General features: G+C 42.0%; 2 protein-coding genes across 4 annotated transcripts; one reads left to right on the top strand and one right to left on the bottom strand.

The window, feature by feature from the left end:
- Window positions 1–205: 205 nt before the first annotated feature.
- LOC113018551 (endonuclease domain-containing 1 protein-like) lies at window positions 206–5,598 on the bottom strand. 2 transcript variants are annotated; one of them, XM_026161636.1, is made up of 3 exons: window positions 5,549–5,598; window positions 2,230–2,543; window positions 206–974 (listed from the first exon to the last, which is right to left on the bottom strand). In XM_026161636.1, exons 2-3 carry the CDS (start codon window positions 2,521–2,523, stop codon window positions 354–356), a joined length of 915 nt encoding a protein of 304 aa, XP_026017421.1. In that variant the 5' UTR covers window positions 2,524–2,543; window positions 5,549–5,598; the 3' UTR covers window positions 206–353. The 2 variants fall into 2 exon arrangements, with proteins under 2 accessions (XP_026017421.1, XP_026017420.1); XM_026161635.1 differs by lacking the exon at window positions 5,549–5,598 and adding an exon at window positions 5,166–5,336.
- A 96-nt stretch (window positions 5,599–5,694) lies between these two features.
- Window positions 5,695–26,187, top strand: gigyf1a (GRB10 interacting GYF protein 1a). 2 transcript variants are annotated; one of them, XM_026161634.1, is made up of 25 exons: window positions 5,695–5,951; window positions 11,248–11,871; window positions 11,977–12,040; window positions 14,838–14,967; window positions 15,753–15,848; window positions 16,025–16,142; window positions 16,607–16,715; window positions 17,044–17,243; window positions 17,758–17,987; window positions 18,083–18,203; window positions 18,339–18,524; window positions 19,086–19,243; window positions 19,754–19,919; window positions 20,057–20,280; window positions 20,569–20,672; window positions 20,796–20,890; window positions 21,001–21,074; window positions 21,178–21,315; window positions 21,536–21,745; window positions 21,869–22,089; window positions 22,223–22,380; window positions 22,525–22,688; window positions 24,740–24,784; window positions 25,032–25,176; window positions 26,019–26,187. In XM_026161634.1, the coding sequence occupies exons 3-25, from the start codon at window positions 12,006–12,008 to the stop codon at window positions 26,084–26,086; spliced, it is 3,195 nt and encodes a 1,064-aa protein (XP_026017419.1). In that variant the 5' UTR covers window positions 5,695–5,951; window positions 11,248–11,871; window positions 11,977–12,005; the 3' UTR covers window positions 26,087–26,187. The 2 variants fall into 2 exon arrangements, with proteins under 2 accessions (XP_026017419.1, XP_026017418.1); XM_026161633.1 differs by having other exon boundaries at window positions 5,696–5,951; window positions 20,790–20,890.
- The last annotated feature ends 310 nt before the right edge of the window (window positions 26,188–26,497 follow it).

Raw genomic sequence — 26,497 nt, forward strand, 5'->3', positions numbered from 1 at the left:
AATGAAGCCTGTCTATCTGTAGGACAAAAACAGCAGAGAAAGCAGGACAGACTTCAAGTCAATTATAAAGTTTTTCTAAAACCAAGTCATCTTTCTTAAAACACCTCTGGGTAGTTGTTTGGGCTTTTAATTTGATTCATTAATTGCTAAACATTAACTTTAACAAAATAATTGTCAGATTTTTTTAAGTGGTTAAAAACACTGAAGAATATTTTTTAGAAAACATGTTTTCCTTTTATTCAGGTTTTCTCTGAGCTGGCTCATGTTAGCTAACACTAGCTTGGCTACTAACTGCAAGCTAGCTTTTGACAAAATACTGTTTTTCATGTAGAAGATCAACTATGAAAATTCCATCATACTAAAACATTGGTAAGGTCTCTCTTCTTCTTTAAGGGATTTTCTGCCACACATCCCTTGTAGAATATGGCCATGTCACTGTCTATGTCAGTCTGGCTCCTTAAGAATGTCTCCAGAGTCTTTAGAGGTACCTCGACTACACTAAATCCAGCCTGTTCATTCAGTGCATAGCCGCCGTAGCTAGGGAACATAAACCTCACTTCATATGGTGAGTTATGATCAAACTGTGGACAGCAGTATGCCAGCCATAAGTGTTTTGGAATGATGAGACGGTCCCTGTTATTACGCTGAATGGCAGCCCCTGAAACAGTCACCCCTGTCACTACAAAAGATTTGCCGTGGCAGAAATTGTTGAGACGTCGGCGAACGATGTCTAAGTATGGGTTCCAAGAGGTTTCCAGGAAATCTGTGATCAGTGGAACTATGTTGGTCAGGGTGTAAGTGGAGGATTTGTCATCTGGTTCTGCTTGGTGCAAGTCAGGGTTTAGTGGGCCACGTCGATATCCTACGGCATCCGTGTAGTCCTCTAAAACAAGCTGGCTGTCCTCGATCAGAGGGGGAGTCTTTTCACTCAGGGGAAGTGCCTTCATGTTACTACTCTCATCATTTGAAAGCAGCTGTAAGAAGAGGAAGTAAAAGAAACATGACATTTAGCAATTTTAAAGTCCTCAATCCACAGGGCAAAACACTTAAATAAGAGCAGTAAAGCCTGGAAGCATCTTAATCTAAGGCAGGTATTACACATCATATTTCACAGCCTGATTGTTTGTTCACATGACAGTTAAAAAAATATAGGTGTCAGATTCTTAATCCTGTGTTGCCAGATTCAGGTCAGCTTAAAAAAAAGAGCCAGATCCAGGAGGTCAGATGTACCTTACCATAACCCAACCAACCCTATTCTGGATGCCGAAACTGAACACACACACATCTCTCACACTAAAATATAATTGGAAAGCTGGTTGGCAGGGATACCAAAGTAATTATGGTTTATAATGACTCACATCAAATGAGCTAGAAAAAATAACTTGCCTTAAGTGTGCTATGGATGAATACAGTGAATGTGCTACAGAAGAAATGTTGAAGCTAGACATTGATTTTAAAGATGTTATAACATTAATATCAATGTTTTCTTTCACTAAAGTGATGAATAAGAATATGTATCAACATTCCAAGCTAGTCTTTTAAGTTATTAAATCATCATGATTGAGCGATTATTTCAACAGTACAATGCTGTCAAAGCTTAAAACACTCACAATATTGAGATATGTGCTTATTCAGACTTAGTGAAAACAGATGAAATACGGTGATTTATGTGAAATCAATATGTAGCAAGGAGCAACAATTAGTCAAATTCAGCGCCAGAAGGTATTTCTTTTAGCCTTGAGTCCAAGGCTGAACCAGAGCCAGAATACACCAAGCCTTAGCACTTGAGGCAATTTATTTCTTCTGGCCCATTGGATATGAGTCATTATAAACCAAACCTACTTTGGTAACCTAAGAGGCTCTGTTAATCAGCTTTCTTAGAATACATATTTAGCCAACACAAACAAGCTTCGACTTTAACTCTCATCTTTCAAACTGCCAAACTGTGTCTTTAAAATAGAGGTGTGTTTGAGGGCATGTCTGGGTGATTAACAGCTTATACTGTGCTGTTGGGTCTTTGGTAACAAGCACCAGACTGATTTGAAGTAAAATTAACTCATGTAAACTAAAGTAACTCTGGGAAAAAAATATAAAAATTCTAGTACCCGGTATATGCACTGTTCTTGTATAGATTAGATTTTTTAAACAAAATGTTATCATGCCCCAAAACATGTAACATCTCTTCAAAAAGTGGCAAGTTATAGCTACTGTGCTGCTCTGAGGCTCTACCTGAGGCTCATACATCCAGGGGGTGTCCATCCTCCTCTTCCCGTCAGACTTCTTAAAGATGTAGGCCGAGTAGAGGGGGAGATGGCGACTGCTGTCATACAGTGTGGCGTAGCGAAGTTTGTCTGCATATTTCTGGCAGATCCACTTGAGGCTTGTTCCTCTGATCCCTGCAGGCGGGGTCTGCATGTAGAAGAATTGGCTGCACTCTTTGAAGCTCTTGGACACAGTGGCGCTCACCAGGTGGGACGCCATCAGCAGGGTGATGGGGAATAAAGACGTGAAAAACAGATGCATCCTCACACAGCTGGAGTTGCCTGAAGAAAATATAACTGGGTTATTTCTTTATCGGGTCTGACATGTTTGCTATGGCTGTTGCGCACCAATAAAAGACCGAGAGACTCAGACTCCATACTCCGGTTCGGCTTAACGTGTCATCCTGTATCAGCATTTCCTTCAGCAGGCTAGTACAATGACAGCTGGACAGAGACGTTCTATGCAAAGCAGCAGTGGCTCAGGTTGGCCTGGTTGGCTGGATACCTCACTTATCTGGTTTAGTCATGCAAGTCTGCACCTTTCTACCTTTCTAAAAATTACATCACCATGTTCACTCTATAGGCTAGGCTTCCTACACCCGTGTGTTGTTGTAACTTTATATTTTCTATATTTCATGCAGCACATGGTCTTATCAGTATGCACTATGTAAAAATGTAAACTCCAAAGATACTGGACAACCTGGATGGATGATATGGATGTTGTACAATATAAAACGTTGGGGTGTTGTAAATGTAACTCAAAGCAGGACACAATGATTTACAAGTTACTTCCTCTTGAGTTTGCAACTAGTCATAGTAATGTACTTCTCTGACTTTACTTTATAATTTGTGTTATCGCAGTTCGTTTCTAAATTAGGATTCCTTAATATTAGAAATTTCCATTATCATGCTCCTGCACTGGTCGTCTCCTGTGGCCTAACACTTCTCTGAATCGAGGATGGGCTGGATTCATTTGAGCTCCTGAAGTCCTGTTCTTCTGTCAGTATTTAAGGACCAGCTCCACCACCAGATTGTCGTCTTCACTAGAGTGGTGATCCATCTCCTTGATGACCTTTGCATTCTCCAAGCACTGATGTCCTCTTTTTCTCAAATTCCTGTGACTCTCATGTGGCGGAAGAACAAACCATCTGCAAGATGCAATCACATCTCACCGTCAAGCTGGTCCATGTTTTCAGGAAATCCTTGCTTAAACACTCACCTCAGCAGCTGACTTGCCTGCCCATCCTCCAACAATTAGGAAAGCCTGCAGAGATCGGATCAGTGGCCCTACCCATAGTAAGCATCCTCACCACCTTCTGACACCTTTCATAAAGAGCTCAGCATCAGATTCTGTCCGGACTGACTTTCTTTTCCTCTGTCCTAGGGTAATTCTACCAAGTAGCTGGCTCCATTCCCGTGGATCCGCAGTTCCTCTGTTTTTGCTCAATGCTCTACGACATTAAAGCCCCTTAACAGTCAAATACTCACTCTTGGGTCTTGCTTCAGAGTCTGTTGGTAATGGCTTTAAACGCCTTGACAAAAATCTCCGTAGCCAACAAACATAAAAACTCAATTTAATGTTTTGAAGTAAAAATTAATTCCTGGACTGTTAAAAACAACGGATTATATTTTACAGTGTTCTGTCTTCTGAGATTAAACACTATGTCTATATTAAATATACATATGCAGCATCACTTCCTGTCTGTAAAAAAAAATCTGAAGAATGAAATAATGTAATGTTTGGTTAGTAAAAATATCACTTTACATTGTACCACAGTGTTCTACTCTTACTTCCAGCTAATGTAACAATAACCTTTTCAGAAATGCTGAAATGGTCCAACTGAGAATAATAAACTCAGCCGGCTTCTTCCTGCACCTTTCATTCACAGCATCTCAAACAGTGCTGCTGGCTGTGTGCCACGAGGCCCACTTTCCTGCTTCACTAGCCAAGCTGAACGCTGCAAGAACAGCACCTGGGACCAGGCTAGCTGGACATGGCTTTGATGTGATTGCTGTGAAGCATAAGTGAGCCCATGTAACTGACATGAACATCTGGCAGCCTTCACAAAATCCTTCATAGGGGGAAACTCCAGAGGTGTTAGTGCGGTTGCAGAGAACTGGGTACGCCTGAACCCAGACATGAGCAATCATTCTGCATGAATCCAGTGTGGAATTCATAGGACGATGTAAAACCATGACAAGCTGGGACATGACCTGAAGACCAGAAAGACGTTAAGAATGAACTCTATCAAGACTGGTGATATTAAAGGTTGGGCACTTCAAAAAACAATTACGTTTCTGCAGACAGTTTGAGCAGAGGTTCAATAATGTGGTGGTAGTATAACTAAATTCCTCTGCTTAATCAAAGCCTTCAGAAACTTTAAGAAAAGGTTGAGAGGCAAACAATATACCACCATCTACAGCTGCAACATCCCCTACCAGCTGACTGGTAGAGGGTCCACTGTCTCTGTCAAGGGGGCCAGTGCCCACATGTTTTCCCAAACTGATGGTGTTATTAACCATCTGAACATTGTCCAATATGTGCTTCATTTGATTAACATTGAGTTGAAAACTATTTACTTTGCAATATATGGCATATTGGAATAAAATATTAGAGAATCCACCTCAAGAAAAGCTGATATTGTTTCAGTTTGTTTTTTAAACAAACTGAAGGTAATCCACATTCCATATTGAAATTTGCAACTAAGTGTTTTGATGACACTGAGATAATATGAGAAAATATTTATATGCAATGAAATTAGTCATCTTCAACCTGTTTTCTTTCCGCTGTCATACAACAATTAGAAGTTGTAAGATTTTTTTGTGCAAAATTATCATACATACTATTGTAACTATTATTCGTTTTTAGTTTTTAATAAACTACATTTCTGAAATTTACTTTACCAGCAACTGAAGAGGGCAGGACTGCTACTTTCATCTTCATTAATCCCCATTTAAACCATCCGGTTGTGTGCACACTTGTGCTGCTGTGCATTTAACAGCACCCTCTAACGACTAACTCCCACAACTACCGCCAGAAAAGCATTGCGCATGCTCAGTAAGTGTTTGCTGCCAGCACTGCGAGGCATACAATTCACTGTTGAAACAATATTTAACTGTGCTTTTACGCTCAACGCTACTGACAGCAGCGTTTGTGAATGCAAGTTGAATGGAAGTTAATTTCATTGCTATTCTGTGACTGTTGCCTCGCGAGTTTGCATTGCTCTGGCTGTGTTGTGCATTTAATACAATTGCGTGCTAACAAATGCTTTCGCTCGCCAGCTTACTGGCTAAATAACCCTTCCGGACGTTCTGCCTGTAAAAGCATCGCGGCGTGCAGTACACTCCAGTGTCCAGGCTGGTAAATAGGGGTGTGTTTGCCCTGCTACAGCATTGGTTAGGCGCTTGTCAATGTCCAGTCACGTGGTGTCACACTGACGGCCATGTTTCCGAAACACAAACAACAAGAAGAGCAGCGACTGGGAGCCAGCAGACACATACTGATACGCAGAAGCGACCGTTGGTGGAGAGGGGAAAAAAAATAATAAATAAAATACAGAGCACGACTTTCTGAAAGTACTATTCTGTCGAATGAATACGTTTACAGTGTTTAAAGAGACCAATGCATTCGATAAATTGGCTGTAGACACGCCGTGCAGACAAGCAGTCTGGTAGCTATAAACAGTGAAGGTAAGCCATGGTTCCTCTTTGCTGCCTGTCTTTTAGCTAGCTGGCTAACGGGAGCTAACATGCTAATAGCTTCTGCAGCTCGAACGGGTCGGTGTTATCTGTCATGAAAAAAAAAAACATTTTCACTGAGTTGTTTAAGAGCTAAAATTCTGTTTCTGCTGTTGTTTGTTTTGTTTACAACGCATTAGTACCGACAGCGGAGTGGCGCTGGTGGTCGTCCGCACATTAGCGGAGCAGGCCGGGGACTCAGATCCCAATACTCCGCCCCCTTTGCCGACATATCTGGTGTCATTTGAACCTACAAGCCAAGGCCTTTACGATCAGTGCATACCTTGTGCTAAGTTACGAAGCAAGCTAGCTAGCAACTGCTCATATGCAATAGAAATATGATATCGAGGCCAGTGAGGTTGTAACTAGGGCTTTATTGCACTTTGCCCACAAATCAGTTCGCTCTAATTGGCTTGAGAGGCGAGCAGGGTACGCGCTAGCGTAGCTCGCCACAACTGTCGGTAGCTAACGTCAACTCCGACTGTTCTGTTTAAATGTTAGCCACATTTAGCACCATCGGTATAGTTAATTTAGTCAGAGTTGCAAGTTTGCTTGCACTTGTATCACTTTGAGCCACTGGTACCGCTCCCTTTTACTCAGAGTGGAATCTTTATCCCGCCACGTTTTGGAGTGCATGAGTTTTGCTAATATTCATACGCACAAGAAATCCCATATTCCGACCTTGCATTATTTATTTATTATAATTTTTTAAGCAAAGTTGATACAGGGTATTAAACGAAGTTAAAAAAAAAAAGTCTGTTGGACGGCGCATAAAAGTAAAGAAAAATTTGCCATATCTGCTAGGAGCTTAAAGAGCAATAAAGTGTCATTTTATTCGGTGAGGTTTTCTCTGTGAAATTATTTTCTTTCTGGATTTCCCTTAAGCCATAACTGATCTGGCCATTATAACTGGAGCCTGGTATTACAGGTGTTTTTATTGTGCTGCTTTTAAATTGACAATTGGTACACCTGCTAAGTACACCTGTTTAAAGTACAGTACTCATGTAAAAAAAAAAAAAAAAGTACTTTGCGTTCTGATCAGGAGCCTGACAAACACAAACTGGGAACTGTGTGACTGGAATGGTTTGAATCCTGTTTTAAAGGGCATGTTTCAATTTTCCTGTTCACACATGACAGTTCATTAGGTCCTACTGTCTTTTAAATTCATGTAGAAGTTTATATGCTTTTGGTTTACAAATGCATAAAATGGTCTTTTCCCCCAATAATTCAGAAGAGAAATTTAAATTAAGATTTTATATTTGCTGTATATTGGAATGTAAACTGGACCTGCTCAGTATCTTCCATTTGTCTTAAACATGTCTGTATTGCAGTGTTAATAGTTTAATGTGGACTGCTCTTAAATCTGCTTACTCGGTAATTATTAAATTCTCCTTTTTACATTTTTCTGTTTTCTGTCTTTAAAATCTTTACCAGTTGCAGTGATTATGCACTGAGTAGTTCCATCAATTTGTATTGCCTTCTAAAATGATAATGAATGTAATAACTAATGTAAATAAGGCAATCATATCTACTGGCAATGTAGCAGATTTCTTATAGGTACAAAAGTTCAATTAAGACCTCGATTTTCCTACTTTTTTTTTCCTTTTCTTTTTTTTTAAACCAAGAAAACAGGGATATGTGAGCAGTGGGGCTTTTTTTTAAAAACTGAACTTTAGTAATACAATAGGAGGATGTACTGTGCAGTTGCTAGGAAATTGCATTCATTTGTAGGTTGAGTGGGTTAGCGGTCTTTAAACAGGTGAGCAGATTAATTAATTGGTTTTGGACATTTGCTTTAAAATAACAAAGGCCAGCATCCTAGCTGCTAGGATTTCCTGGAGAGAGGTTTAGGTGAAAAGTTTAAAAAAAAGTTTCTGTCTGTATTTGAGATGCTCTGATTAAAAGGGCAGCAACTACATTGTTAGTGGGGGTGTCCAGTTGAGTCTCAAAATTATATCCAAAGAAAATTTGCAGTAATTATATTTTACAGAAACAATACTGAATGTTGAAAAATGCAGGCAGCAGTAGGGCTGGGCGATATGGCTTAAAATTCATATTGCGATATAATTTGAAGCATGTGTGGTAACGATATATATCGCGATATATTCTTTTCTTCTGTATAACGTATTTTCCACACTATAAGGCACACTTAAAATCCTTTAATTTTCTCAAAAATCGAGAGTGTACCTTATGTATGAATTCTGGTTGTGCTTACTGACCTCGAACCGATTTGGGCGAGCATAAATCTGTTAAAAAATGTTTTAGTTCAACTTTGGTAAGCCGCACTGCTTGATGGATTGTCAGCGCATTCCAGTGCCGTAGTGAGGAGCTTCGCGGAGTAATCTGGGTCCAAAACTCCGTCTTCTTTAGGTCCCAAAGTCAAACGAACACTAAGAGTTAAAAACGGTCTAAATTCTTTCATCTTTAATTAAATCATCAGCATTGCTGCTTTATCGGGTGTAACAATTAAGTTTAGCATCCATGAAAACAGAATTTATTAAATTTAACGGAGTTACAAGTTAACAGGAATTTAGCTCGCTAGTTTCCACCTAAACATTTCATACCATGTTCTGACAGAGATTTTTGAAACTAATTAAAACGTACAGCTCTGCTACCACTTCCAACATAAATGAAGACAGAAAAATAAACAGCAGTGGCGTTTGCAGGGTTACTGAAGTTGGACTACCTGGTATGTAACGTTATGCTACGTGATTGCTAGCGACACAGCTATGTTAGCATAACATTAGCACAGTGAAGCTGGAGGATGAACGCCAACTTTTTCTCCACTCGATAAAAGTTAACGTGAGAGATTCTGGTGGTTGGGGACAAATGCAATCGCATAGCAGGATGCTATACACGGGCCAAACTTCAGTCAGGAGAACAACTGAGATTATTCATCCACAATACGAGGTTAGTTATTAATATACTGCAACAACATGGGACTAGAACAGCTGCGAGAGAATTCAACATTAATGAATCAATGTTACGGAAGTGGAGGAAGCGCAGTTTTTGGCTTTCCCCATATTTCAAAAGTGCTTCATCTCTTTGCTATGACTGTCGCCCGCCATAATTTGCAGATGATAATGGTTTTAGCCGGTGCGATGCTTTCAACCAAAACAGGCGCAGCTTGATGACATCATCAACATGCGCTATCGCGATAGAGCGATATAGTCAAAATCTCTATCCTTGGCCAAATTTATATCGTTTCTGTCGTATATCGTTTATATCGCCCACTCCTAGGCAGCAGCATTTATAAGTGTAACTAAATGAAGTGCATTTTCCATCCTTATTTTCTGGTGAGCTGTCACTGATGGCACGTGTACTAATTTGAATTGTGAGTCTAATGAAACAACATGCGGCAGCGTTTATAGTTAAATGTTAGTGACACAGTTAGCCCAGGTAGTGTTTTCCCTGGAAGTTTTAAGCAATAGTGTGAATAAGTGCGTAACACTTTAGTTTAGCAGTAAATAAAGTTAAAGAAGCTGCACAATATTGTCACATTAAAAAAAAAAGCAGTATTTTTTCCCTGGTATTTTCTATCTAAGGCTGAGCTTTTTAAACAGGTGCTTAAGTCTCTTTTTTCATGTAACTGCATCAGTAATTGCCTAATTTCCATCCACTTTGTTCTTCTTTTTCATAACAAGTGCAGCTAACCATGCTAGGTTGAGTCATTTGTAGCCTGGTTGTAGTTGGCGGTGTTTTTTGTTCTTTTTCTTCAAGTCATGAAAAGTTTGTTTCCACCTTTGGCAGGAGCAGTTTTCTTGCATATTTTTTTTAGCATAGTGCTTTGTTGGAGGTTGTTTAAGTAGCTCAGTCTTTAGTTAAATAGTCGTTGGAGAATGACATGTGACTCTTGCTCTCAGACATGTCTGGGCCTTGTCTTGTTGTAGTGCACACTAGGGATTGTAAATGCATGCCTTACTATAGCAATGATATTGCACTGTGGCGGTTTTATAAGATGTGAAAATATTTTATACCAATATTATCGTGAAGGATGGCACAGCCCCAACTGTAAGAATAATAAAACCTACAGCTTCTCTGAACCAGTGTGTGTCATTGGCTAACATTATCAACAGAAGAGCTTCTTGGCTCTGTTGCAACAGGGTTCATCTAAAAAAAGGAAAAACAAAAAAGGGAGAGGAAAAATTGGCTTCAAACCATCGTAGCCAACATCATTTTATCTTCTTTTTTAAAATTTATTTATCTATTTATTTTCACATAGATTGTCAGTTGTTGGGAATCTTTTGTTTCAGTTTAAATAAATCAAACTGTAATAAGCCTGAGTAAAGTTTTCTTCTCTTCATGCTTTCCTCATGTGCAGTATTTACTACCAACATAACTAAGCGTGTAGCAAAACAGCGCATTAGAGGGCAGAGAAAGTAGCATCCGTGCAAATGCAAGATGACAAAGCTAATTTAAAACGAAACCGATTGAAACAGCAATGTCTATTTTCTCTAGTTTGCTAGCACCATGTAGCCAATCTCTGTAAAGTGCGTAGGTAACCTTGCAAGTGTCGGTTATATGCAATGATGGCCATTTAATAAAATGTTGTGAAAACTTGTGAACTTAACGTTTTTTGTTCAGCGTCTGTGGTGAGGGAATATTGAAGGAAAGTAGTCACCAAGATGGGAAGAAGCTGGAAAATATGGCTTGTGTTTAGTCATCAGTGTGCGAACCTAAGTGGTGTTCATGTTAAAGGGGCAATATATGTATGTATGTGTATGTGAGCATTTGCTGCTGAGGTTTAGTTGCCTGGATATTGCTTTAGTTGCCATGACATTTTGAGGAATCATCCCCAGCCAGCTGCATGGTTTAGGAAGCATCTGGTTCACAACATGACTGAAATAGACTCGGTGTATTTCAGGATGGAAAATCTCCTGTGAGCAGCAGAAATGTTGGAGTATGACTGAGTGCTATACTAGAAATAGTTTTCATTTATTCAGTGAAGGAATACCACAGCACTTTCCCCTCAACTCAGAGTGCTGCAACACATTGATCAAATTGGGTATCTGTTGGTGAGTCCCAGGCACGCTGCGTAAATGGTATGTCGAGTCTTTGCGGAGAAAATCAAATTATGGTTCCTTCACTCACTTACAACAGAGGTGGACTGCCAAGCGGTGAAAAAGCATCTCAAGAGCAGCAGCTAATTTATGAAGTGTTTACTTCTTCCCATTTTTCTTTGAAATTTTATATTTCTCTCATTCTGTCTCTGTTTAACACTATTTTGTTTTCTTTTTTTTTTTTCCAGTGGTGCAAAGGGAGGAGGTCAGGAAATAAAGGAGTTACCTAGAAGGTCTCCGTCAGTCCACATTTCAGTTGGAGCGAGAGAAAACGGCACAGAGGGAGTGAGAGAAAGGAGAAGAGGAGTGCGAGTCGCGTCTGCTCTTGGCAGCTGTTCCAGCAGCCTATTTCATTGTTTTTTCGGCTGTTATTTTGTTCCTGCGTTACGTCTTTTGATCAATCAGTTCATATTTTTAACGTTAATGTGAGATATAACTGCTGTAAAAAAACAAAAAGGAAATCGCAAACAAAAAAAAAGAAGACATTATTAGCAAGAGTGTTTTATTTTGTTCCATTGTTAATTTCTAAGGTTCTTTTCGTTTCTTTTTTATGTTAACAACCTTTTTTGGCTGTGAGTAGCAGGAGCTTCCATTCTCCAAACTTATCATTGAAAGCCCTTCCTTAGTTAGGACCTGATAACCTGGTATTCCTCAAGCACCTGAAACTGGCAGCTATTCTCTTTGTGTGTTTGGGGAGCTCTGTGACCACAGCTTAAGCACCACTCAGCCTTCTAGTCACCTAAGCCTAACTAAAGCCAGCCAGCTCGAGCCTGGTCCAGCCCAGTCCAGCCTGCTCCGATTATCTGGACAGGGTAAGGAACCGTTTTCTTTTGTTAACCCTCCTTTTCAAAGTTGCATTTTATTCGTCACAAAAAAGAAAAAACACAAAGAAATCTGGATACTTTTTTCCTCCTTAGATACTCAGTTCTGTGTGGACGTGAGGAATATGACTGCTGAGACTCTTAACTTCGGCCCAGAATGGTAATATTTGTATTTTATTTTATATTTTATTATTTATATATTTTCAATTTTTTTTATAAAGAAATATTTCCCAGAGGAACCAAGTGCTTATTTTGTGTTTGTTTTTATTTGTGGGGGAAAATTAAAAGCGGATGAGTTATGCTGAGTGCCATTCTGTTTTTTTATTTTTAAGGAAACTTTGGACATAATGAAATGTGCAGATTTAAGTAACCTCCAAATGACCTTCTTGAATGTGGCCGTTAAATCGCAATGGCAATTTGCTTAAGTCTTAACGTCCTGTGTCAATTGGACTCGTTCCCCTGAAAATGACACTAGGAAAAGATCAGGGGTTAGTGAAGTTGGTTAGGTTATAAGCTGCTGTTCGATCAAATTCAGCTCAACCAAAACGGTTCAGAGTGTCCGTACCAGAAACCATGAAAACAAAGGCCCAAAATGGAAGCGATGACCTGAAATACTTAGATTTTTTTTTTTAATGGTCTCTCATTAAAGTAGAGCTGATGTCTTTTGGTTTATGAGTTTTTGTTGGACAAAATGAGTTGTGTGAAGGTGGCACCAGCATTACCTGAGAAAATCATCGTAAGAGTAAACCGGTATGAAAACGGCTGTTAGAGATGCTGTTAAGTAACCTTAGCTGTGCAGATGGCATAAGCAGCCTTCATTCTTCAGTTGGCTTCAGGGTGTTGACCTATCCTTTGTGTTTGGATTGGCAATGTGACCAAGAAATGAACACTTAAATTGAAATATAAACATTTGTAATGTCATACCTTGGTTGGATCTTTCTGCAGTTTGAATATAGGCGGCCAAGTTACCACATAAGACAATATGTTGTAACAGGAGAGAGCATGCAGTTCGTTTACAAGTGTGAATGAATCATGCACGTGTAAACTTTAGTTCTCCCCTGAAGGCCTTATTTTCTGTTTGATCAAACTTCAGTTGGATAATACAGACTTTGTTGTGGCTTTAGTCACCATGTTAGCAGGTAAGCTAATGGTTACCATTAGGTGAAATTACATGGTATGCCCAAAGCACATCAGCTACCTGGCTAAGCCTAGCTTCGCTACTCACTTTTCATAAGTGAAATGTTGTCTGAAGTCAGTTCTGTTGTCCTTCTCTGGAATGTGTGTTTGAGCTTTTGTGGACTCGGTACTACTCTTGGCTAGTGTTGCTCACTGTTGGCGCTGGGAGTAGAAGAGAGCGACACTAATGGTAGACACTACGAATCAAGCATAATATTCTCGGATTCTTACAATAAATTCTCGGTCAGTCTTCACATAGAAATCATTACACAGGTTCTTAAAGGCAACAAATAGTACAGAGGAAGGTCTCAGTTTTAAATTCCGTTACAGTCTGTTAACACATGGGGAAAAAAAAGATGTTGCTGAAGACGTTTAAACTTGATATGAAAGTGCTTTTAAAAATGAGTCTTGCTTGCAGGCGCCCTGCCGTGGTTAGTCATTTCAGTGGTAACAAAGTGTCGGTTTTGTCACTGCTCTCTCCTGTCCATCTCTCTTTCCTTCTGCTGTTTCTGTAGCTCAGTGAATGTTTGTGCAGCGATTAATGGGGGGGCGTAGTCTGCAGTTTGGTAGCTCTCCATCTCTAACGGCCCGTGACTGCTGTGTGCATTCTTGGTGCAGTGCCAGTCTCACAGAATATTTCTGCCTTTACACATCTGCAGCTGCTTTGCTCTCAGTGGCTCTCGTAGCTCACTTTCATCCTCGTACCCTTTTTAATATAGTTACAGAGCGGCCGGTTCATGTGCTCGCCACATACAGCTGCCTGACCAGCATGTTTACACGTCTTTAAAGGCCAGTTAACCTTACGAAATTATTTAGACCATTCGAGCTTTAGTTGGCAGCGCAGCCTGCAACTATGTTAGTCATTGTGGTCAAATTCAAAGTAAAATATTCGGCCATGCTTTTAGGTTGGTGTAGTTTCTCTTACTCCAATCTTTGTAAGACTCTCAAAGGATTATTCATGTAGAGATTTAAGTGTGTAGAGGATATTTGAATCCTTGTTAGGGAGGAAAGCTCATGTTTTGCTGCAGGTAAATGCAGGTGGGTACATATGATGCACAAATATTTCTTAGTAACCCACCCACTGGCTTGCTTCCTGAGCGCTTCTCTTATTATGCATATTAGTTGCTGCTCCACTTATTTTTATCCTCTTTGATTTGCTACATGCTACCAACTGGGCTTTCATGAAGCTTCCCTTTACCTTTCTACCCCCCACACCCGCCTCTCCATCTCTGAGCTGCATATGGTTTTGATGTGGAGCTGAGAGTCACTGACACACTCTGTAGAGGCATGTGAAAGGAGCCATTGTTAAACAGCAGGCCTTGGAAGTTGGCCAGCTAGTAATAGCTTTTTAAAATGAAATCTTGAGATTGGAAAGCTAATATATCGTCAGCATTGAGCCAAGTGTGTTCAGGGGGAGCTGTGTGGGAGGAATTTGTTACAGAACATTTACTAAAAAATTTCCTGCTGCAAGATGGATGCTATTAGTTATTTTTCTTCAATTGAGATTAAAAGGAATTGTGTCAAGGTTACACAATTGCTCTGATTTTCGTGTGTGCGTGCGTTCAGAGCCAACTGGGGAATTTGCACCAAGTTATTTATAAAGCTTGTTTTTTACATTACATGTCAGAGATTGTTATTAGCTTGGGGGGAAAAGTAGAGCAAATACACAGCTTTGAAAGCTTTAGCATGCAGTTGCAAAACACCTATTTGTTGTACTGGACAGTCGCTTTAATTCCTGTTGTTGAAAGTAAAGTACTTTATCCTATGTCTTTTACTCACAGGCTCCGTGCACTGTCCAGTGGGGGGAGTGTGACGTCTCCCCCTCCTTCCCCCGCCATGCCAAAGTACAAGCTGGCCGAGTACCGCTACGGCCGAGAGGAGATGTTAGCACTTTATGTCAAAGACAACAAGGTTGGTTAATAGTTTACTCATTCTCTATTTATTACAGTCTATACCAATGTGAAACACTGAATCCCATTCACATGGGGCAAAAATGATGTAAGCTTACAGTCACCTGTTGACACAAGGAGATGGATATCAGCTAAAGCAGCGGTCCCCAACCTTTTTTGCGCCACGGACCGGTTTATGCCCGACAATATTTTCACGGACCGGCCTTTAAGGTGTCGCGGAAAAATACAACAAAATAAAACTAGTACCGCTACTGAAACAAAGAAGAGTTATTCATAACACACGTGAAAAGACCCAGGAAAACCGAGTTAATGATAAAAACAATAACAAAATAACGCTGAAAACCGATTAAAAACCCTGAAAATCACACCTGAGCCACAACTCTCGCGGCCCGGAACCAAACCGGTCCGAGGCCCGGTTTATGAGATGCCGGGCTTGGAGTACATTGACAAAAACCCTGCCTTTAATATCTGTCTATAAGCACAGAACACCGAACTGCAGTTCACCCCTGTTTGTGAGGGGCAGTCAATCAGAAGTAATTGTCTTAGAGAAGAAGAGAAGAGAGGATGGCCTTACAGGAAAACTGCTTCTTTCAGACAGAATAACCCGACGGGCTGAAAATAAGGCTTACTCTGAATTGCGACTCATACAAAGCAGCATAAATAGTGTAGAACAATAGGACTTCTCTAAAGTGGTGTATAAGTCTGTATCCTTAAACATATGAACATGTTTGAAGTCAGAGTTCAAGTTTTTAAGAGGTGGTTTTGTCCTCTTGTTGTTGCTTTTAGGTCCCAGAGGACATGCAGGATAAGGAGTTTGCTGCTATTCTGCAAGAAGAGCCCATGCAGCCACTGGCACTGGTGCCTCTCACTGAGGAGGAGCAGGTCTGCACCAGCCACACTCTCACAAATGCATATCTGCAAATGTTAAACTGTTTGAGCCCTATCTTGTGGTATCTCACCCTCATACAGATTCAGTTGACAGATGTGCCTGTGAGCTCACATTCCTCACATTCCTCTCTCCTTTTTTTTTTTTTTGGCTCGTTCAACTCACTCTGCAGAGGAACTTCTCCATGTCTGTGAACAGTGTGGCAGTGCTGAGGCTCATGGGAAAAGGAGTGGGTGGTGCGGCCCCAGCTGGAGTGGTCCGTGGACGAGGAGCCACACGGGGTGGTCGAGGTAACGGCAGGGAAAAAAAGTTGGATGAGGGACACAGGCAATAAAGTATAGCCCCGATTGAGCCTGTTCACAATCAGTTGTGCTGCAGAGTCCAACAACAACAACAGAAGGGCTGCTTAAAGCCCTCGGCTCAAACTACAATGGCTGCTGCCCAGCTAAAGTAAAACAGTTTATTTAAGGCAACTACTAAAGTGTTTATTTCCTTCTTTCTTCCACCATCTTGGTGCAACACACTTCCTCTTGGCCTGTTTAAAATAGTCCTCCTTTTGTCCAGCCGCAGCCTAAAAGCACGGGGCTTACGCGCTTACCTTGTCAACACATGCCAATGTAAACACATGCACAGTTCAGCCCAGCAAAGGAAACCACAAAAGAAGAATGATGTTCGATGGTGTGTTGATGTGTGCACCTGCCTGCAGGATGAAGCTACTTAACCACACATGCCTTGTTCTAATGTGTATAAACAGGCCGAGGCCGTGGTGAAGGTGGATTCTACCAAAGAAGTATTGAAGATGCCGAGGTGGGTTTCGGTCGCAGCGTCCGAGAGATTCACCGCAGCCAGAGCTGGGACGACCGGTAAGGATAAACTGCGCACGGCACCTGCACTGTCCTTAAATTGTTGGTAAGGTCATGCAAATAATGACTCCAAGTGCTCTGTTGCACAACAGAAGCCTGTTTTATCATTACTCAGAGCAGCTGTCAAGCAGTGCAGCCTAGTCTGTAATCCTTTCAGGTATTTTTTGTATTTCTTTCAGTTTTCCTTCCAAGATCTGGATAAGCTGTGCAAATGTATTGTCTCCAGTGTGAGGTGTTGGTTGCACACACTGCTCTTGGGTTAAAAACTGGCCCATGTTTTCTTCTGCTAACTGGTCTAATTTTCCCTTCATTTCCCTCCTTTTCTCAGGGGTGAGCGTCGATTTGAGAAGCCGCTGCGGCGGGAGGTGGGACGTCCTGGCTTTGAAGAAACTGGAGGTCCCGTGGGTCCGGTGAGGAAAGAGTACACAAGGGCTGACAGTGATAACTGGCGCACCCTACGGGAGGAGCAGGAGGAAGACGAAGGGGAGCCGGGCAGTAACTGGAGACTTGCTGGATCCCGTAGGGATGGTATGATAAACACAAACGTTTTTTTTATTGTCATAAACTCTGCTTTGTTTATTCCTCTTTCTGCTGTCAACACAAGCTAAGACTTGGATCAAATTTTTAATGTTCCTTTGACATAAACCTTTTGTCCTAACTCATTAGTGTGGAAGCTACACTTTGGTATAGCCTCATTAAAATCACTAAGATGGAGCATCACTGAGATTTGTATTACTCATCATTCCACTGTTATATTACTGTGTTTTTAAGCCTATGTTAACAATGTGTGTGTCAACTTTAGCTTAAAGGACATTGTACTGGCATCTAGTGGTCAGTGATGGGAAAACCAAGCAGCTGGGTTTAGGTTAAACTAAAGCTTCCTGAGTTTCTGCAGACTCAGCAGTTGGCTTCAATGAATCATGATCTTTCCAAACCAGATATCTTGAAAATGAAACTCCAGATTGAGTTAAAACAGAAAAATAAATTTCTGAGTGTAGCTCAGGTCAGTTTTGAAGCTAATAACTTTCCATTTGTTTACCAGATGGTGGTCCTCGCTCAGCGGGCTGGCGGGACCACAGTGGTCCAGGAGAAGGTCGGAGGAGGAAGTTTGATTTCGACTTCCGGGACTCTGACGGGCACGGTGGCGGGCGTCGGCGCGCAGGCAGCGATGGTCTAGAGGACGATAGGGACGGCCTGCCTGAGTGGTGTACAGATGAGGAGGATGGGGAGATGGGCACTTTTGACTCGTCTGGAGCGTTCATGCCTATGAAGGTACTCAGAATGATGTTTCTGTTACTGTTATGATATTGTTTTAATATTTATTTGTTGGGATTGCTTCACTTTTTTTGGTCTGTATCTTGTATCAGAAGAGTGGCAAGGAGACAATCCTGGAGGAGTTTGAGTTTAAGGGGATTGAGGAAGAGGAAGAGGAGGGAGACAGCCTTGCTGATATGGAGAGGAACAGCGCTGAAGGAGACAAAGACAAGGGTGAGGCGAGACCGGATGTCTTTATTTGATCTTACATTTACATGTTGTCTTCTATCTTTTACCTTCACTGATCATAGTCAATGGAGGATTCATTACTTTTTTTCCCCTTCCTTTCTTCCACTCCTGGCCTCACAGAGATTAAAGAAGCCATCTTTATTGTTGGAGATGGTGAGACAAAGCCAGCATCTCCTTCGTCTTCTCCAACAGCTCACTGTCCCCCTCCATCGCTGGAGTCCCAACCCAGCAGTGCTAATCAAGTGGTGGATAATGCCCAGCTGAGCAACAGCCAGTCTGTGAAGGCCAGCAGCACGTCTGGTGAAAGTAGGTCATGTTCCACATACCTCTGTGTTAGTGTGCCAACAGGACAAAACGGCAATATTATCTTTTTTTAAAAATTTGTTTTAGGCAATTTCATTAATGTGTTAAACTCTTATAAGAAAAAAAAGAACATGTTAACTGTCTATATCAAATATACATGCTTCTGCATTTCAGTAATTATTAGACTGTTTGATTTTGTATAAATCCGGAATAAAGTTATTTAGGCAACTTTTTATTGTGCAATGATTTAAATTTAAAAAAGGCTTCTAAAGTGAGAGATCCTGAACCTTTGGTTTCATGACCTCAGCCCTTTCAGTCTCAGGTCGGCGTGTTTGAGCAAGGAAATTCAGCCATGTTGATATTTTGGTTTGAAATAGAATGTGTTTGCCTCAGTCATTTGATACTTTGTTTACTGAACCGGCTGCTGGATGTGACACAGAGCCAGTAGGCGGCTCTACCGCTCACATCAAACAACACCAAACGCTAAACTATAAATAGAAACACTAAAAATAGGGCCCATTGTTTTACTCGTTTCTTCTTTTTCTTTTCATGTGCGTATGTCAGATGCAGCTCCATTAGGGGGCTCCAAGGCCCAGCTGAGTCCCAGCGGCGCAGCCACCTCCTCCAGCCTGCCTCCTCCACCCCCTTCATCTGCTGCTCCTCTACTCCCGCCATCTGGAGGAGACGCTGAGGACGACGAAGGCATGAAACACCTGCAGCAGGTAGGAGCAGCAAGAGGAACATTTCAGACAAATTATGTAATCATGTCTAATCAAACTACATTTCACAGCCTTCAGGTGAGGGATGAAACTGGTGATTATTTTGCTGCTGAATATTCAAAACCAGAACTGCACTTTTCTTTTTTTGTCTTTTGATAAAACTCACTGCTTTGAATAAAAACGCGATGGTTAGGGGGGAGGCTGCAAATATAGAGCAGTTCATTTGATGCTGATTGATGTGCCGGAAACTGAAAAGGACGTCTGCATGTCTGTTCTGTGCTCTTCTATATATTGTTTATATTTTCACATATGTTACTTTAAACAAGCATCACTAACATAACCTTGTCTGACTAGGTCTAAAACCTGCTGAGCTTTGTTTTAGCTGGTATCAGTGCATTCAAAGTTGTGAGTCTTAGCTGTACTATTAGCATCGCCACCTTTTCATCCTACGGGTGAGCCTGCTACACCAACTCTTGTCGACTAGATAATAAATGTTTGTTTATATTTGTGTAGGAGGCAGAGAAGATGGTGGCATCACTGCAGGATACTTCTTTGGAGGAGGAGTGCTTCACCCAGGCTCTGCAGCAGCAGGAGAGCAGGAACACGGCAGCTGCTCTGCCGCTAACTCACGAGGCTGCCATGAAGTGGTTCTATAAGGACCCCCAGGGAGAGATCCAGGGTACTCCTATTCTCCTGATGATACTTTCTAAAAACATGAATAAAAACTGTTAATTTCTTGAGGTGAGATGAAGCTAGTCCGACACCTAAGGTCAGTTTCTGCATTGCAAACTCTCCTCTGTCCTGCCCACCAACCAGGTCCATTCACCACGGTGGAGATGTGTGAGTGGTTTCAGGCTGGCTACTTCACCATGACCCTGCTGGTGAAGCGGGGCTGTGATGAAGGTTTCCAACCCCTGGGGGATGTCATCAAGATGTGGGGCCGCGTGCCCTTTGCCCCGGGTCCCTCCCCGCCGCCCCTGCTGGTGAGACAGCTACCACCAACGCAGCGCCCGCAGCCCAACCGGGGGCCCGCCGGGACTGTGAGTCAGAGCTCAGCCACCCGAGAGGATGGGGAGGGGAGGATGCAAATGAGAGGGCACATTTCTAGACAGGTTATGGTGGCAGGAATTGTAATTTTAAATTCTCACCTCTTAATGTCACACAGTTGATTTAATGAATTTTCTATTGCATGCTGACTTGGATAAATGTGTGTAAATGTAGCTGAAATATTACCAGAAGCAAGTCTGTTCTAGATGCAGTAATTTGCTATTGTAATTTTGAGTCTGACTTTTCCTTTGTGTTGACATTATATCTTTCCCCTTCATCAGGGAAACCTGGACCAGGAGCGCCTGAAAAAGCAACAGGAGCTTGCAGCAGCAGCTCTTTATCAACAGCTCCAACAGCAGCAGCAGCTATTCCAGCTCATGAACAGGTGGGTGGAGGCTTCGCCCTAAATTTGTTGGAGTTCATTCCGGTCCTAGTTTGAACTTTGGAGGACATGTTTAGTTTCAAAGTAAACGTACACGTCGGGTGTTGCTTTATGTCCCAGGTGCAGTGAGCAGAGTATGATGCCTTCGATGAACAGATCGATGTCAGTGCCAGATACAGGGTCCATGTGGGACATGCATACCTCAGCTTCACAGCCGTCAGGTACAGTGTGGACTGCTGCTGTTTGGTTTGTGCACACACAGGCAGGCACAGTTAAAACACACAAACTGTAGCGGCTGCCGCTAATATGATCCTTTTTCATTTTCATGTAGGTGGTGAAGCCAGTCTTTGGGACATAACAATGAATCCTTCTACTCAGGGTCCAACTCTCGAACAGCTTCAGAAGGTGAGGGCTGTTGAATAGTAATATCAGACTGTGAGTCCATTGAGTCATACCAGCGTCAGATCCAAATATTCATTCAGAATTACTGATGACGCATTTCCTTTAGCTCCAGCAGGAGAGGCGAGACGCTGAACTCAGGGCGAAGCGTGAGGAAGAGGAGCAGCGTAAGCGAAGGGAGGAGAAGAGAAGGCAACAGGAGGAGCAGAAAAGGAGGGAGGAGGAGGAGATCTTCAGACGCAAGCAGGTGGAGAAATTTTGCATTCATTTTATCCCATGTGTTGCCTTGGGGTTGTTAAATATGTTACTGGCTTTGTTCATTAAAGCAAAAATATTCCGAGCTGCGTTTTGATTTAGTTTTCATAATGTTTGATATTTAATTTGCTTTGCTGAGCGGCACTAAATGCTGTTTTCCTCTAAGAAACGAGAACCACAGCTATAGCCTGATCTGTCATATGTTCCCGCAGTGTCGTCAGCAGCAGGAACTGATCATGAAATTGCTGCAGCAGACCCCCCAGCAGCAAGGACCGGGGGCAGGCAGCTCTAGTTGGAGTGGGGCTTCCTCTTCTGGGCTTTCTAAGGCAGGAAAGCCCCAGGCTCTGGCTTTGCTGGAAATACAGCAGGAGACTGAGAGACTCCTGAAGCAGCAGCAGAGAGCCCAGCAGCAGAGAGACCGCGTGAGTTCACCATTCAGGTCTACAGCAATGATAATGTTAGCATGTAGCAGGAATTTGCATGTTTAAAATAAAAACGTACATATTGTTGGTCATTTATGGAGCCTGATTTTTATCCGTTTGCAGCACTCTGGTTTGTCGATGGGGAGCTCCTCCATGGGAGGGCAGTGGGTGGATGGCGTCGGTATGTGGGGAGGGCCGGGTAGTCTGGAGAGTAAGAGCAGTAGTGGAGGGTCTTCGGGCAGCATGGGCATGTGGGACGAGGCTGTGAAGAACCAGACCGGCCTGCGTGGGAACAGCAACAACAACATGGGCCTTAAGAACAGCCGCAGCAGCCCATCACTCAGGTGAGCATGTCTGGGCAACTCAGCTGATGTGGATTGTTGGATTGCCCAGTTATAAAGCACTGCTTGCAGGAAAAAGTGGATTTCTTTTAGTTGATGATAGTAATGATATAATTTGCCTGGGTGTCCTCCACAGTGATCAGTACATGATCCGTCGTAAGCGCACCGAGGAGGAGGAGAAGCTGCTGAAGCTGCTGCAGGGCATGAAGCCTCAGGACGGCTTCACCACCTGGTGTGAACAGATGCTGCACGCTCTCAACACCTCTGCCAACAACTCCTCCTCCTCTGTGGATGGTAGGCGGTTCAACTTTATCACATTTAGCAATCTAAAGGGTGTTTAGAGTTTACCCTCAGCTTACAGACATCAATAGCTGATGTCTGTGTAAATTACAGCAACACTTCTGTGTCACTAATCATTCACGTTGTGTGTTTATCAAGTTGCCACAATTGTGGCATACCTGAAGGAGGTGGAGTCTCCCTATGCAGTGCTGGATTTCATCCGGTCCTACCTAGGGGACACAGTGGAAGCCAAAGAGTTCGCCAAACAGTTTCTGGAGCGACGTGCCAAACAGAAAGCCAACCAACAGAGACAGCAGCAACAGGTAGGTTGAAAGAATCAGAATCAGAATCAGAATCAGAATACTTTATTGATCCCTGGGGGAAATTATTTTTTGTTACAGTGCTCCATTTTAAACCAACATTAAGACAAGACAGACAATACGCTAACTAAGAATAGTACAATATATACATATATATACATACATACATACATACATAAGTCACTTATAAATAAATATTTGGAAAAGAAACATGTGTAGTTGTAGCAGCAAACAGTGTGTTAAGTGGATGCGTTGTACAGGGAGATGGCCACAGGCAGGAATGATTTCCTGTGTCGTTCAGTGGTGCTTTTCGGTAATCTCAGTCTCTCACTGAACGAGCTCCTGTGACTGACCAACATGTCATGGAGTGGGTGGGAGGTGTTATCCAACATTGTCTTTATCTTGGACAGCATCCGCCTCTCCGACACCACCTTGAGGGAGTCCAGCTCCATCCCCACAACATCAGTCCAAAATGTCACCTGCTCGGTAAACGACATCAGTGTAATTTAAAGAAAAGAAAAACATTGCTGAAATGTTCTCTTTATAGAACACAGAAAGCCTGCCCATTAAAGCCTTTAATTTATAGTATGACGAGTGGCTAATTGTTCATTTTTATTGTGAATAGACACAGACTGTGTTCAGTAGTTTGCATTTTCAGTCGGAAACTGATGGTTTTCTCAGGTGGGAATCGATGGTACATTCTAGTCTGTACAAGTGTTTGATGTAGTGTTCAATTTCTGTGAGTTAACTTGGAAACCTAGGGGATTCATAGGCTGTATAAAATATATGGTTGGAGCCGCTGTGACATTTTTTTTTTATTTGACCAACACTGAGTTGTTTTTCAGTGCCAGCTTGAGACACTTAAACCTCACTGCCATCATTCACAACCAAGAACAGAAAAACTGCCTGAAACTGAATGTTTAGAGCAGTCTGAAGTCAAAGCTCAGGGATCACTTGTACATACTTGTGTGTGCGTGTGTGTGTGTGCGTGTGTGTGTGTGTGTGTGTGTGTGTGTGTGTGTGCGTGTGTGTGTGTGTGCTAATTAAAAAGAAAGACAAGATGATAGTTTATTGAATTTAAATGAAATTTGCAGATTGTTTCGGTGAAGTTGAATAAACTCCTTGCTATCTAAAATATAACAGGACACCGGAGTAAATTCTCCAGCATCTCACACTTCTGATAATCAGCTGTCTGCTTGATGTTTATTCAGCTGTGTAAAAACTAACTTTAATCTCAGCCAAACAGATTTACTCAGGAACAAATAAAATACTGAAAAAAGCCAAACAACAACATTTTTAAGTTATCTAAGTGACTTATATATCATGTTTAACCTGAGTAGTGAAAGACAGCGGTGGGTTTGAAAACGATTTGCCGGGGGGTCCGGTATTCTCACGGCTCTAGTGAGCCTAGCCCCCGGCTAGCTATCGAGCTGGTGGGTAAAAGACGTCTCCGACAACATCGGAGCGCTTTTGAAAATATGTGGTGTCTTGATAAACTGAGCAGATATTTGAGGTTTACACAGCTACATTCTCGCCTGAAAATATGTTAAACGTTTATTTTGTGACCCAGAAAGAATAATAAGAGTAATATTAAAACCAACTAGCTGCCACCATTGTTCGAAACTGAGCTGGGCTGCGATGAGCCGCACTATGAATTCTGGGACACAGCTTCTTCTTCTTCTTCGGGGTTTAACGGCAGCTGGCATCCTTGTACATGCAGTGCTGCCATCTTCTGTTTCAGTCCGTTATTACACTCTTAAATCCTGCTACTTATTCCTGCGTCTTTTGGGATCTTACAAAGCTTCAAACGACGCATCGACTATTAAATTAGTCGTCGACGATTTTGATAGTCGACGTAATATATAAAAGCATGACGCGTCCTCTTTAAGACATTATGGACGTGGTTTCACACACAAACCTTCTGTGGTTAGCTGGATTGAAATTGTAGGAAGTGAATATTTTGGATGAAGGTCAGGCTTTGCACATATGTGTTTAAAAGTATTATTAACAGGCTGAGAGTGGCTTTAATTCCTCCTCTTCTCTTTGTGTCCTAGTTATCAAAGGAAGTGGCTGGATTGAACATGAACTTCCCTCTGCAGGTAAATGCAGACATGCCTCTAAGCCATACACGCAGGATTGTTATTAACACAGCATCAATGAGTGCTCTCCTTTACTACAACTATAACTTCACTACAGCATTAAAGACTTTTTATAGACAGTGAAAACTTTAATTTCTTTATGAGGAGTCTCCTGGATTGAAACTCGAAAAGAAAACGGAAACATCAAAGGGTCACGTCCAACCTGGCACTGTTACGATCGTGATCATTTTTGCTTTGTGTTTTTTAGGATTCAATGCGAGGTATGAATCCCAACACTCTGCAGTCCATGTTTCAGGCCAACCACATGGGCAAGGCTGGTCTCTATGATAACCAGGGAGGAAAGATGAAGAAGAAACAGCCCATGATGCTGCACTCTGACCCCAGCATCTTAGGTACGCGACCTCAAGAGCTTTTAAGGTTTTTCCTTTGAACTTCTTCACCACGTACATGGACAGCTTTACCAAAAAGTGTTTTTCTTTGGTTTTAATGTTGTTTAGTTTCCTTCTGTCCAGTTTTTTTTTTTGTTTCACTAGGTTTCTAGAGTGTATTTAGTACTGTTGGTGTTTGTTATAGTTCCCAGTATATGTTCATATTGCCAGGTTTTTTTTAATTTATTTATTTATTTTTTAACACAGCTTAGTTTGAGTTAGTTTTCGATCCTTTTCAAGCCTTCGTTTTTATTCACACCCACCTTCAGCTTTTAGTTCAGAGCCCAGATCAAGTACATGAGTTACTCACTAGAGGAAATGCTTAGCATGGAAACGCAAAGTGGAAAATGTAGTCATTTGTGCAGTAGGATTATGTGTGAAGTGAAACCAGGTTGTTTCCACTGTATAACACTGATCTGCTTAAATGACCTACCGAGAGTAGAGATGCAATAATAAATCAGCTAGCTACCAATGCTCCGTCTCAGGGAGCGTTCAGAGTCCAACTTGTTGATATGTAAAACAGTATAAACACAGCTTATTCACTCTTCTCTGACACAGTGTAATTTGCAGTGGGCCCTTCCTTATAATGCTAACACTGCAGCTGTTTATTCGCTTTCCGAAAACCTTTTCAGACAAAATCCGAATCGGCAAAGAAACCAAAAAGAAGCCAAGACCTCTTCTTATGATATCGTTTTCTTTATTCCCTCCTGTCAGTGTTTAAGCCAGCCTTTAACCCCTTGTGCCATCCTTCTCTAATCTTGGTGTACTCTCTCCCCTCTCTTCCCTGTGCCCTCTCCTACCTGCAGGGTACTCATTCCACAACACGGGCGAGTGTATGAGCCTGAATGAGATGGAGATGGTGGAGGATTACTGATGTGACGCAGCGCAGCAGCAATAGCTACCTGAGGCCTTCTGTCTTTTAATCAGACAAACCTGATGACGAATGTGCACTGCTGGGGGAACCGAACTGGGGGTTGTGGGGTACAAAGGGGGGCAAGCATGGTGGTGAGGGGGAGGTGTGGAGTGGAGGCGCCCAGTTCTGCGCCTCCCACTCGTTCTTTCCCTCTGGATAGAAAAAATAAAAAGGGCTCCCTGCTGCACCAGTTGATCACTAGAGCAGGGGAGAGGGGGGGTGAGGCGCGGTGAGGTTAAAAGGATGATGGGTATCCTCTGGCACTCAAAAGATTAAGCACCTTATACTGAACTAATGCACTTTATTGAGATGGGATTTGAATAGTTTTTCTTTTTGTTCGTGTGTGTGTATGCGTGCGTGTTCAGAATCAGT

Source organism: Astatotilapia calliptera, chromosome 3 (assembly GCF_900246225.1).
Source record: "Astatotilapia calliptera chromosome 3, fAstCal1.2, whole genome shotgun sequence".
NCBI classification, from domain to species: Eukaryota; Metazoa; Chordata; class Actinopteri; order Cichliformes; family Cichlidae; genus Astatotilapia; species Astatotilapia calliptera.

What these genes read in the sequence shown, in the direction of transcription:
- LOC113018551 (XM_026161635.1), bottom strand. Translation starts at nt 5,256, where the DNA reads ATGCACAGCAGCACAAGTGTGCACACAACCGGATGGTTTAAATGGGGA. An exon ending in CCTGCCCTCTTCAGTTGCTG is followed by an intron (nt 2,544 to 5,165) that starts GTAAAGTAAATT and finishes TATTTTCTTCAG; the next exon opens with GCAACTCCAGCTGTGTGAGG. An exon ending in CCTGGATGTATGAGCCTCAG is followed by an intron (nt 975 to 2,229) that starts GTAGAGCCTCAG and finishes CTCTTCTTACAG; the next exon opens with CTGCTTTCAAATGATGAGAG.
- gigyf1a (XM_026161633.1), top strand. Translation starts at nt 12,006, where the DNA reads ATGACTGCTGAGACTCTTAACTTCGGCCCAGAATG. An exon ending in AGCCAGAGCTGGGACGACCG is followed by an intron (nt 16,716 to 17,043) that starts GTAAGGATAAAC and finishes TCCTTTTCTCAG; the next exon opens with GGGTGAGCGTCGATTTGAGA. An exon ending in ACCGGGGGCCCGCCGGGACT is followed by an intron (nt 20,281 to 20,568) that starts GTGAGTCAGAGC and finishes CCCCTTCATCAG; the next exon opens with GGAAACCTGGACCAGGAGCG.